The sequence below is a fragment of the Pelodiscus sinensis genome, chromosome 32, assembly GCF_049634645.1.
Source record: "Pelodiscus sinensis isolate JC-2024 chromosome 32, ASM4963464v1, whole genome shotgun sequence".
NCBI classification, from domain to species: domain Eukaryota; kingdom Metazoa; phylum Chordata; order Testudines; family Trionychidae; genus Pelodiscus; species Pelodiscus sinensis.
In genome coordinates, this window is record NC_134742.1 from 10387977 (window position 1) to 10401557 (window position 13581).

The window sequence follows — 13581 nt, forward strand, 5'->3', positions numbered from 1 at the left end:
GGCTCCCCCTCCCTCCATCCTGCTGCTCCCCACTGCTCCAACCCCAGCTCTTCTCTGCCTCCAGCCCACCTCCCTGGGCTGCACCTCTCTGCTTTCTGCCTGGTGCTGCTTTGCCCCCAGCCCAGCCCAGCCCAGCCCAGCCCTGTCCTCAGCAACTCTGCCCTGGCCCAGCTCACACAAAGGATGGGACCCTCGGGTCCTGGTTCCCTCATTGCTCTGCCTGCCTGACCTGAAGAGTTGGACCGTCCCCATTGCCAGTCACAGGCTCTTGATTTCTCACTGGCCCTTTCCCTTTCTTTTGGTACTGGGGAAGGGCCAATCAACCCCCCACTACGAAGTTTCAGTGAGGGGCCCTGACCTCGTCCCAGGGACTAGTGGTGGAGGGCAAAAGGGGCAGTTGTTCCAGGTCCTGGTGATTCAAATTCAACATCTGAGCCTCAGCTGTCTGGCTCTGAGGAGCAAACCCTGCACTTTCTCAGATCTCGTCCCTTCACATCCCCCCACCCCTGAATTGTATCGCTGCAGGACTCAGGCCGTAACTTTATTCCTTCTTTCAGTCTCTGCCTCCGGCAGCGTGAATCATGTGCCCACGAAAGCTCTTGCCCCCATCTGTGTGTTGTGTTAGCCTCCAAAGTGCTACAAGACTATTTGTTGTTTTTTAAGTCTCACTATGTGCGGTTGGGCTGAGAGATATTGACCGCTGTCGTCATTCAGAATCTCACAACAATGTGTGAGCTACAGATTACAATCAACATTTTAAAAGGGCTCTTCTGGCAAATGAGCATTTGTCTCCCAAAGTCCTCAATAAATATGAGTTACATCCTGTTAAACTAAAATAATATCTAACTATGTGACCTAACAGCCTTCTGAAGAGAGAAAACCCCACAGTCCAGGGCAGATAATAAAATGCTTTCATATTCATAATGGCTGTGTCTAGACTGGCCAGTTTTTCCAGAAAATCAGCCGCTTTTCCGGAAAAACTTGCCAGCTGTCTACACTGGCCGCTTGAATTTCTGCAAAAGCACTGACTTCCTACTGTAAGAAATCAGTGCTTCTTGCAGAAATACTATGCTGCTCCCGTTCAGGCAAAAGTCCTTTTGCACAAAACTTTTGTGCAAAAGGGCCAGTGTAAACAGCTCAGATTTGTTTTGCGCAAAAAAGCCCCGATCATGAAAATGGCGATCGGGGTTTTTTTGCGCAAAAGCGCATCTAGAATGGCACGGACGCTTTTCCGCAAAAAGTGCTTTTGCGGAAAAGCGTCTGTGCCAATCTAGACGCTCTTTTCCGAAAATGCTTTTAACTGAAAACTTTTGCGGAAAATCATGCCAGTCTAGACGTAGCCAATGCGAACTCTCAGGCTACATCTAGACAGTGGCATTTTTGCAGAAAAAGCTACGTAAAATGTGCTCCGCGTTTTGCGTAGCTTTTTCTCCTTTTTTTTTTTTTTTGGAAGAGGCTTTTCCGCCATTTGGCCCCGTTTAGTTGGAGCCAAATGGTGGAAAAGCCTCCTCTTTTGGCAGCGCCCTTATGCCTTGTGAAACGAGGTATACAGGACTCCCCGAAAAAGTGCATTTGCTCTTCTGCGAAAAAAGTGGAAGAGCAAACACATTCCTTGGATGTGGCGGGATTTTTGCGGGATACCTCTGTTATCCCGCAAAAACCACATAGTCTAGATGTAGCCTCAGAGGATCCTTTAAAACTAAAATATCAGGAAGATAAATGTACCCGTTTTTTTCTGACGCAGCAAAACCTCTTCACTACTCCCCTCATTATTCAGTTGTATTAGTAGCAAAAGTTTTAGCAGCATTATAATAAAAAAAAGAGAAAGACAAATCATCCCATCTACAGAGGATTTGGACTAAACTTGGAAAAAAGCAGAGAAGTAATTTTCCCAGTACATTGGAAGAGATTTATAAGCTTGAGTGTTTGTGACTGTGTTAAGTGTATTAAAAAACCTCATTTGTAAATATACAAGAGTTCTGATAGTGTGAGCATTGAAACCGTGCGCATCAGGGTTCCCAGCCATTCACTGACTGAAATACTGGGCCTGATCCTGGGATAAAGGACCTATCAGCCCTCAACTGGAAATTTGTAAGTCCTCTATATAATTATATACAAGATTAGACAAGGAAAGTAAGGGGGGAAACATTTCAGGTGGGGTTGGGATCACTGTTCCTTCTAAGATTTTCCATCCGCGAGTGGAATGAGTTTTGTCTTGCGCACCAATACTGACATCGTGCACTCTCGATCGGATGTGTGTCACCGGGGCACCCACCAGTTACTAACCAATATCTTAGCTACATGTTATGGAAGAAAGAATACTAAAACAAGGGCTAATTAACACTGTGCTGTGGCTATTCTCTGTGGGGATGTTAAATTTTGATTAATCAACTAATTGAGTAGTTGATGGAATTACTCGATTAGTCGATAAGGGAGGTGCTTGCTATCCAGCTGTGCCTCTCCCCTTGAAATGTACAAAACCCGCAGGCGGCTCTTGTACATTTCAAAGGGGGGAGGAGTATCAGTCAGGATGGTACAAGCGGGAATGTTTCAATCCCCACTCGTGCCATTTTCCCACTGCCCTCTGCTTCCCCTGTCCCCCCCCCCCCACGGAGACAGTGCTGGGGGGGGAGTGGGAGCCAGCTTCAAACCTGGCTCCCTTCAGGACCAGCTCATGCTGTCTCTCTCTGATAGAGGCAGCAAGGGGAGGGGGAAAGCGACTAGTCGAGTTCTTACTCGACTACCCCATAAGCGTATACATACCAGGTAGTCGGCTAGTCGCTTACATCCCTAATTCTCTGCCCCCTTGTGATGGGGTGTACCACCCCACCCCCCGCACTGAGCAGGAAGGGGTTAACTCAGCCCTGAAAGCAGAGGAGGCCACACCCCCTGTACCATACTGGGCATGCTCGGGCTGCACTACTATAAAAGGGAGCAGCTCAACTCCGTTGGGACTGGCAGCCAGAGAGAGAAGACGTGTGGAGCCAGCTCCCAGCAAGCCCCAGTGACTACCTAAAGGCTGGGATGCTACCACATGGGCGGGAGACCAGACGCCTCTAGAGACCTTGCTGGATTTGGAAATAAGGGGAAGTAGCCAGGACGCAGAGGGAGGTGGTGAAACAGAGGCTGTGTCTAGACTACATGCCTCTGTCGTCAGAGGCATGTAGATTAGACACATAGGCAAAGGCAAATGAAGCCGCGATTTAAATGATCGCGGCTTCATTTAAATTTACATGGCTGCCGCGCTGAGCCGACAAACAGCTGATCAGCTGTTTGTCGGCTCAGCGTGCTAGTCTGGACGCTCCCCTGCCGACATCAAAGCCCTTTGTCGGCAGCCCCGGTAAACCTCATCCCACGAGGACAAACAGCTGATCAGCTGTTTGTCGGCTCAGCGCGGCAGCCATGTAAATTTAAATGAAGCTGCGATCATTTAAATCGCGGCTTCATTTGCCTTTGCCTATGTGTCTAATCTACATGCCTCTGACGACAGAGGCATGTAGTCTAGACACAGCCCTAGACTCAGCAGTGAGCTGAGACCCGGGGGAGTAGGAGGCAGCCCAGGAGTAGCAACGGCTACCAGGTGAGTGAGCCGCTGTTGAGGAGTCAGCGTGTTGTGGTTTGGATTTCCTTGCTGACTCAGTGGTGAGAGCAAGTCACTAACAGGGCCCTGGGCTAGGGTCCAGTGGAGTGAGAGATCCTGGACCCTCTCCTCCCCCGCTGGGGGAATATGAACCTTTCCCCTGTCTGCTAACTCTTCAACAGACTTCTACCTTGGGGTTACTGTGGGACTTTTGAACTGTGCTGCCCTGACAAAAGAGGATGAGCATTGGACTTCGACCTTTGGGTCACTTAGGGGACTATAGGACAGGGTTGTCCTGTCAGTAGGGGTGAGCTTTAAATCGAGCTGGGTGGCTTGAAGGCAGAGAGAGAGAACAGACTCCTAGGCAGAAATAGAGGCACCGGCTGGGGAGGACAAGGGAGGGGGCTAAGTGCGCGAGCGGCGAGGTGGGCCACCCCACTCTGCCTAGGAGAAGATCATCCCCATGCTCATGTGGCACCCGCCCAGGGCTAATAGGGAGCAGATGGGGCACAAAGCATGAGGCAGACTCAAGGCGCTGGCTATGTACAATGTGAGGAGCACATGGAAACGAGCCAGGGCCAGAAGATGCACCAACTCAGGGAAGGTATGAAGACATCAGGACTGGGACCAGAGCAGTGCAACTGAAGCTAGGAATTAAAAAAAAAAAAAAAAAAAAAAAAAAAAAAGTGAAATCATTGCCCCCCTCTAGACCACAAAACTATTTTTAAACTTGTTTGTAAGAGCGAATCGCTCCGCCTGTGCTCTCTCCCTCCAACAGTCGTCAGTAACAGACAGCCGCTGCATTAAAGTGACACTGTCGGCTCACATCCTCGTGGTTAGCGAGACCAACCACGTCTCCAGTTACAAACGACAAAAACGATCCCTGGGGTACACACCCACGCTAACGTGCACACGCTTTCTTCTCATGGGGAATGTTTTCATCCACCCCTTAGAAAACTAGAGAACAGAAATAATCTTAACGAAGTGCTCGTCTCATTAAAGTGCACTCGGCCAGATTTAGAAATCTGCATATTAGACTATGCGCCATGTCCCTATGTTACAGAAACACATCTTGGGCTCTCCTTCACATGACAGTTATCAGACACGCCTTCTGATTAGCATGTGGAGCACCGGGCAGCCAATCAAAATCTCTTGCTTTAACTTCCTGACTCTGCGGTGCCTCAGGCTCCCTTACAACACAAGACAGTGATGCTGATGGGTTAGACTTCTTAGCCGTCTCGGCCGCTGTTTCTCCCACTTGCTCTCCTTCTGCTCTAAAAGCTTTTGCACAATGACGCACTGCACTAAATGAGCAGCTTGCCACTTTACAGCCACCTGTGCCCCTTTGAGGAGTCCGATTTATCTTGCCTAGCACCAACGGTCACTTCATTTCAAGCCAACTTGCTCACCAAAATCTGACATAACACACACGTGTCAAAGCTTTGCCCGCTGTTACTGAGAAATTGTTTGCTTTCTCATTTTTGCCATATAAAACCAAACCAAACCAAAGCAACTGAAATACAGACATTGTGCTCACACATCAGTGTAGACCAGGGCTACTCAACTTTGGAAGCCCTGGGGGCCACAATGATACTCACAGCACATGCCGAGAGCTGCAACTTAAGGGTGTGTCTAGACTACAGAGTTTTTTCGACAAAAGTGGACTTTTGTCGACAAAACTATACCTGCGTCTATACTACCGCTGAGTTCTGTCGACATAACGTCGATAGAACTCAGCAGTTTTGTCAACGCTGGTAAACCTCATTTTACGAGGCATAACGCCTTTTGTCGACAGAGTTCTGTCGACAGAAGGTGTTATTGCATCTAGGGTTGTGTCTAGACTACAGGGTTTTGTCGACAAAGCAGCTTGCTTTGTCGACAGAACTGAATGTAGTCTAGACGCTCTTTGTCGACAGAAGCTTTGTCGACAGTATCTGTCGACAAAACTTCTGTCGACAAAAGCCTGTAGTCTAGACGTACCCCAAGTGTGGTGGCATAGACATGCAAATAGCTTCTTTCACACTGATGGGCATGAATACAAAGATTAAGGCATGATTACACAACATGCAGGCCCCGTTTAAGTCAGTTCTGCTGATATTAATAACATGCAATAGTTACCCTATTTCCACCCATATGACAGCACTTTTCATGAGCAAAGACAGTCCAGGAATTTAACTACTAAAACACATAGCAACAGAAGACCATTACAGTAAAACCTGCGTTATCCGGCATGCTTGGGGATTAGAGCATTCTAGTTATCTAAAAATTCTGGTTATCCGAGGGTCCCATCAACCTAGGAAAAACCAATGGACAATAATAGTAAAACTCAAGTTTTGAATATTGGTCGTTTTGTAGCGTGAAGCAGTTGGTCTCACATTTCTATTTTGAGTTAAAGATGATTACAGGCAGTCCCCGGGTTATGTACAAGATAGGGACTGTAGGTTTGTTCTTAAGTTGAATTTGTATGTAAGTCGGAACTGGTACATATTGTAGGGGAAACTCTAGCCAAACATTTCTCCAGAGCTCAGTTTTATTCTCCCACACCTCACTTCCCTCAGTCCTTTATTCTCAAGCTGAGGTGTCTGCTGAGAAAAGCCGCTCCGCGTCTCCCTGGTCTGCTGGGGGGGGCGCTAGCTTCGCGTCTCCCTGGTCTGCTGGGGGGAAGCAGCTAGTGCGGGGTTGCCTCACCCCGTTTGTAAGTAGGGATCCGATGTAAGTCGGATCCATGTAACCCGGGGACTGCCTGTAGTATTTCTGTAGCCATGCAGGAACCCTCCACTGTAACATCTTGCTTGCCTCTCTCTGAGATGCCTGGAGCTTACAGGGCATAGACAGAGCAGTAAAATTAGCATAGTCTTTGAAGCCTTGACAGAAGGCCCGGATATGCTGGCTGCTGTGACCCTGGATGGCTGTAAACAGAGATATGCCAATTGTTGACCTGGAGGCTGCGAGAACTTCCTTGACTGAAACCTATGTTGATACGAATACACACTCGTCTGGGGGGGGGGGGGGGAGAGAAGGAATCTCCCGCCCAGTAAAGAATGTCCAGTACTCACAATTTAGTTCTCTCTCTTGCAAGTGTAAATTAAGTTGAAACTCCCTTGTAAGAACTGACATCACAAAGACGGACCAACATAATTTAGCATCTTAGATAAGAAAGAGGATAGGGGCTCCTATGGGTATACAGATGGTGCCAGCAGCACACTTACTCTGAGCGTCAATCTACCATCTATCTGCTGGTCGGGTTAGGTGATTGGCCTCCCGAGGTTCCACGGGGACGCCCACCTCATATTCGTCGTTCCTAGGAATTCAGGGACTGGCCCTGGCCTGATACACTGGAGTCGAGAGGCACAGAGGGGGATAAAAATTGTACCTGGATGAGTCCTTTGTCTTAAGTATACACATAGACTTAGAGCTCTTTAAAGAAAGCTGTCACTTGGTACCATTATTTCTATTTTCTATCTTTATTTTCTTTGTAACCATTTTAAGATTTGTATTTGCTAGCAGTTAAGAAATAGCCATTGTAACCATATGATTTATAAGCTTCTTTAATAAACCTGTAACTGTTTAAGCTTTAACCGGACTCCTTCAGTTGCTGTAACAGAACCAAGCACAATTTAAAAGAACTCCCGACAGTCATAGGGAGCAGATGCAAGCAGAGCTGGGAGTTTGGATCGTGTTGCCTCCAGGGGACAGATCCGTAGGGGCGCCCGTCAGCCTCCCCTAAGGCCGCCCGTTGTGACAGGACTTTGTGTCCCAACAGTTGAAGACTTGGGTGTATAACACACACACCACGCACTGCCCTGATCATCAGCTGACAACTTAAATAAAAAATTTAAGAGGGGGAGCCTTGTTAGTCTGTAACTTTAAAAACAATGGGGAGTACTGTGGCACCTCAGCCCTGGTCTACACTAGAGAGTTATTTCGGAATAGCTCCCCCCTTATTTTGAAATAAGCAGAGCGTCCACACTCCCAAGCCTGTTGTTTCAAAATAACAGGCGGGTTATTCTGAAATCTGTACTCCTGCTTTCCTCAGGGAATAACACTATTTTGACATTGTTATTTCAGGAGTTATTATTCTGAATGTAGCTATTTTGAAATTTCCTAGTGCAGACATGCCCTGGCTTAGAGACTAACAAAAATGTATGTAGCATCGTGGGCTTGTGTGGGCAAAACCCACTTCTGCAGATGACTCCCAGTCCCAAGAGAGCAGTTACTTATCCTACATCAGTGAGTACCCTAGATCCCACACCCACGCCGATGCAAGTAGCCAAATCGACTAAAAGTTAATCAGCGAAGAAAAGGACGTGAGAGTTCTAGAGAGGGTACAACAGGTAAAATATATGCACAGATGAGTCACAGTTTGTAATTCCAAATGGTGGAATTATTTAACGGTCAGTTTCCAAGAAGTCATTTCATGGTACCCATATTGTCCCTGGGGGTCTTTCTTTGTCCCTGTTATACCTTCCTGAGAGAGTCCAAACAGCCCGGAGATGAAGAATCCTCTTTCAATCCACACTCATGGCCTTGTCTCAGAGAAAACAGGCTGACGGGGTCACTACTCATGTGGGCTTTTCTTCTGATGACAGAGCGGGAGGGATGCATTTTGAGTCTCTGACATCTGGTCACCCGGCACAATGCCTGCTGGCTTTGAAGTGAGCGATTTTCTATTAAAAGTTCTTCATTTGCATGCCACGGGGTGGCTTCCTCCATTGAGGGGATATTTAGTTACAGGGCTATACACAATGGAGACGCAGGGAACTACATTATAAGAAGATATGGTTCAGGGAAAACAATGCTAGTAACATCTCATTAGTTTTCATGAAGTTTAAACACAAACTACTAGTCACTGACATCTCCTAACCAGTTGTCTCTCTAAGTTGAGGGGAAACACAGCTTCACAGAAGATTAATCAGCCCCTCGCAGTCAGAGGCTCAGGGCTACCCAACTTAGAGGGAACCCTGCTCCTAACCCACATGTGGCCTACAGCTCTGGCATGCGCTGGAACATGGTCTGTCAGTCACACACTTTACAGCAGGAAATCTGGTGACAGGGTAAAGAGATGGGCCCAGCTAATCCTGACCACATGGCCTAAACACAGAAGCTGTGTCTAGCCTGGCAAGTTTTTCCGCAAAAGCACCTGCTTTTGCGGAAAAACTTGCCAACTGTCTACACTGGCCGCTTGAATTTCCACAAGAACACTGACAATCTCATGTAAGAAATCAGCGCTTCTTGCGGAAATACTGTGCTGCTCCCGTTCGTGCAAAAGTCCTTTTGCGCAAAAGTTTTGCGCAAAAGGGCCAGTGTAGAGAGCAGAGATTTGTTCTGCGCAAAAAAGCCCCGATTGCGAAAATGGCGATCGGGGCTTTTTTGCGCAAAAGCGCATCTAGATTGGCACGGACGCTTTTCCGCAAAAGTGCTTTTGAGGAAAAGCGTCCGTGCCAATCTAGACACTCTTTTCCGCAAATGCTTTTAACGGAAAACTTTTCCGTTAAAAGCATTTGCAGAACATCATGCCAGTCTAGACGCAGCCAGAGGGAACTGTGGAGGCTGATGCGGTATGGGCAGAGGGAACAGGACCTGTGGGAATCACACAGCCTCGGTGGTGCTGTCTGAATGCTGAGGGGGTAGAGTGGGTGAATGAGGAGAGGCAGCACCTCTCTGCCCCTCTGCTCTCCCTCACCTCTTATCCCATGATCCCCACTCAATAGCCCCCACACCCAATTCCTCGATTCGCAGCCCCCACTATTCAACCCTGTTTCCTCCCCAGAAACCAACCCCCTGCTCCCTCCATATTTCATCCCCCCAGAACACAGGCCTGTGGAGGATGAGGGAAGGGAAGGGAAGGGAAGGGAAGGGAAGGAAAGGGAAGGGAAGGGAAGGAAAGGGAAGGGAAGGGAAGGGAAGGGAAGGGAAGGGAAGGAATGACCAACCCCAGGGACACTCTCCCTGAAGGGAACAGCCCCAGGTCAGTGGGGGGGGGGGGCAGCAGATGTGAGCAGGTGAATGGAATAAAGGTGGGGTCCGGTCCAAATGTGTTCTCGTTCCTATGGAAGGGTAACACTGCCCGCAAAGGGAAGGGAGGGGGAGTCTCTGATGTCTCACATGGTGTGAGCTCCACTTGGAGCGTTTTCCATACCGGGAACAGCTCAGAAGTTACATCCCGCGTGCAGCGTTCGGGATGGTTGATATTACGGGCACCCCAGACGAATCGTTCTCCATATTTCACGTCTCCACAGTGTGGGTCACTGATGTGTGAGGGCGGATTGAGTCTTTCCCGGCGCTCAAGCTGTTGCTTGGGTCCCTCACTTTTGGATTCTCTGATGTTTAATGAGGTGTGACGGCTCCCTAACTTCTCCCACTTTTCCAGAGAAATGAGGAAGATGCTTGAACAAGGACCCACCTTTACTCTGGACCCCCTTGTCCCCCCCGGCCTCCATCTTCCACACTTTTTCCCACACTGCAATTGCTCAATTAGCAAACTGCAAATCAGGGGGCCGACAATTTTCCAAACTGGGTGGACACAGGTTGGACCTCCCTGGTCCAGCACCTTTGAAACCTAACCGGTCCTGAACAAGGGGGTTTGCTGGACCAGAGGGGGTCACATCCAGCCGCTGCGCTCACAGACCCTGGCTCACGGAGGGGCCAAGTTCTCCTCCTGGCCACAGGACTTTGTGCTGGCCAAGGCCACCAGCCCTGGCACCAACCCCGGCTTCCAGACTCCTTGCCAGGCTCCATGCCCCTTCTTCTGCTGGTCTCAGCTGCCAGGCTCGATTGCCAGCCAGACCCCCTGTCCTCAGGCCACTGGCCCCACTGCCAGTCCTGGCCGCTGCAGGACTCTCTGGTCCAAAAACATCTGTGGTCCTGCCTGCACAGTAATTACTCACTTAACACGTGCCCGCTTAACATGTTTTCGCGATAGCACGATTTTTTGGGTGGAACGTTTTTTGAACAACAGGACCGTCCCCGAAATAACACGGTTTCCCCAGCCGGCCGGTTGCCGGCGGCTGCGCGGGGCTTCCACCGCCTCCCTTCAAAGCAGCGGAGGGTTCCATTCCCTGGACACCCCCTCTCACCGGACGCCTTGCTCCCTCTCCTCCAACCCAGCTTGCAGGCTGGCGGCTGGGTTTCCCCATTCCCCAACGCTTGAAACGCAACCCCCACCTTTTCCATTATTTTCAATGGGAAAATTGCTCCCGCATTACACATTTTCACTTAATACGATCATTTTCTGAAACTTATCTACTGTGTTAAATGAGGAATTACTGTACTTCAATTCGGCAAGACAGCAACAAAGAGATTCTATAAAACCTTACTGGCTTCCCAGTAAAATGTGATGGGGTTTCCTGAAAATCTGGTTCATGGGGTTTCCTGAAAATCTGGAACAAAATGTTCGACCAGTCCCAAAGGATCGGCCCTCTTACCTCCCACAAGTTCATGAATTCTTCAACTCTTACATGCTCATAGCTGATTCTCATTAACTCAATTTCCTTACAAGAAGAAAAGAGAAGGAGATTTGGTTAAAAGATCACTACTCATACGGACGTGAATAGAGTCCTTAGGTTAGCTTCGTAGCAGAGATGGTGCTTTGGAATTGAGAAAGGATTCTTTTCAGAATCATTTCATCCAGTGATTCATCCAGTGTCCAAATATTCATTGTCAGGATGGTCCAGATGTGGCTGTCGATTCAAATGCCTCCATTCCAAATAAAGCTTAAGAAGATCTAAGATGCAAGGTTCAGGTACCGTACCAAGAGTATTGCTACGAGTTTTTGCAGCCTCTCACTTATCTGACTTGGAATACTGACCCTAATTACTATTTACACACTTATCTAACATTTCTAAAAGTTGAATCTGAGTCAATTAGCCTGAAAGCTGCTTAACTCTCTTAATGTGTTACAGAAATTTTGCTATTGTGTGGATTCTCTCATGTTTAATAAGGTATGATCTCTGTGCGAAACTTTTCCCGCAGTCCAAGCACATGTGGGGTTTCTCTTCTGTGTGGATGGCCTGATGTCTAACAAGCTTTGCCTTCTCTATGAAACTTTTCCCGCAGTCCAAGCACTTATGGGGTCGCTCTCCTGTGTGGATTGCCTGATGCTTTACAAGGTCTGACTTCCGTATAAAACTTTTCCCACATTCCAAGCATTTATGGGGTCGCTCTCCTGTGTGAACGGCCTGATGTTTAACAAGTTCTGACAACTCTATGAAACTTTTCACACAGTTCATGCACTTATGGGGTTTCTCTCCTATATGGATGGCCTGATGGTTGACAAGGTCTGACCTCCATATGAAACTCTTTCCACAGTCAAAGCACTTATGGGGTCTCTTTCCAGTGTGAATTGCCTGATGTTTAAGAAGGCTTGATCTCCTTTTGAAGGATTTCCCACAGTCCAAGCACTTATGGGAACTTTCTCCTGAGTGGATGGTCTGGTGATTAACAAGATCTGATCCGCTTTTGAAATTTTCCTCACAGTCCAAGGACTTTTGAGGTCTCTGTCCTGTGTGAATTGCCTCATGCTTAGCAAGGTCTGACCTCCGTATGAAACTTTTCCCACACTCTAGGCACTTATGGGGTCTCTCTCCTGTGTGGATTCTCTGATGTGCTGCAAGGTGTGACCTCCAAATAAAACATTTTCCACAGTGCACACACTTATGACGTCTCTCTCCTGTGTGGACTGCCTCATGTTTTACAAGCTCTGACCTCCATATGAATCTCTTTCCACAGTCTAAGCACTTATGGGGTCTCTCTCCTGTGTGGATTGCCTGATGTTTAGCAAGATCTGATGTATGTATGAAACTCTTTCCGCAGTCTAAGCACTTATGGGGTCTCTCTCCCGTGTGGGTTGCCTGATGTTTAGTGAGATCTGACCTGCGTATGAAACATTTCTCACAGTCTGGGCACTTATGGGGTCTCTTTCCTGTGTGGATTGCCTGATGTTTAGTGAGATCTGGCCTCCGTTTGAAAAGTTTCCCACAATCTAAGCACTTATGGGGTCTCTCTCCTGTGTGGATGGCCTGATGTATAATCAGCTGAAACCTTCGTATGAAACTTTTCCCACAAATCAAGCACTTATAGGGTCGCTCTCCTGTGTGGATTGCCTCATGGGCTACAAGGTGTGACTTCCGAATAAAACATTTCCCGCAAGTTAAGCATTGATGGGGTCGCTCTCCTGTGTGGATTCTCAGATGTCTAACAAGATCTGACTTCTGTATGAAACTCTTTCCACAGACTAAACATTTGTGGGGTCTCTCTCTTGGGAGGACTGCCGGATGTTTCATAAAGGCTGGATGGTTTCTGAAATTTCCCTGACAGTCCAAGCACGTACATGGTCTCTCTCCTGTGTGGCTCATCTGATGTGTATTTAGTAAGAGCTTCCAATTCAAACAGTTCCCATACTCAGGGTATTGAATTGCTGTCTCGCCCATGTGGCTTCTCCCAGGGTTACTGAAGTCTGAGGCGTTACTGACACTTTCCCCACAGTCCAGGTATTGAAGGGTTTCGTCTCCCGCGTGGATTGTTTGAGGTGTTACAAAGTGCAAACTGAGAATTAAGCCTTTCCCATCCTGGAGGCAGAGGTACGGCTTCTCTTCCTTGGAGTTTGACTGCTGGGATGCGGGACTATTGTATCCTTCCACACATATAATAGACTCAACTATTTGCTCCTTCGAGTGGGTTCCCAGCAGCCTCTCCGACTCCTGCCAATTTCCGCAGGCTTCTCCCTGTTCCAAGCACTGGAAAAAATTCCTTTCTGCTCTTCCCACAAAGCTCCCCCGTGGTTCCATTTCCCCAGGGACATCCTCATGCCAATCCCAGGCCTCGTTCTCCCTCAGTGTGTCGTCACCTGGTGGGAGAGAGAAACAATCCAGGCAGGAGTCAGTATGTTGGGGCAAAGAAGAACAGCCCCCAGGGGAAATCCGAGACAATAAAGTTGTGAACACTGAGGCTATGTCTACACTGGCGCGATCTTGCGCCAGAAGTATGCAAATGAGGCTAAGCGT

The 13581-nt window shown here is 48.2% G+C and overlaps 1 protein-coding gene across 3 annotated transcripts in view; it reads right to left on the reverse strand.

The window, feature by feature from the left end:
* Window positions 1-4258: 4258 nt before the first annotated feature.
* LOC102462223 (uncharacterized) overlaps window positions 4259-13581 on the reverse strand; it is a 48348-nt gene continuing 39025 nt past the window's right edge. For all 3 annotated transcript variants that reach the window (XM_075913893.1, XM_025190165.2, XM_075913894.1), the window contains one exon: window positions 4259-13424. In XM_075913893.1, coding sequence (XP_075770008.1) covers window positions 11476-13424 — 1949 coding nt within the window. In that variant the 3' untranslated portion in view covers window positions 4259-11475. The remainder of the gene's footprint in view (window positions 13425-13581) is intronic.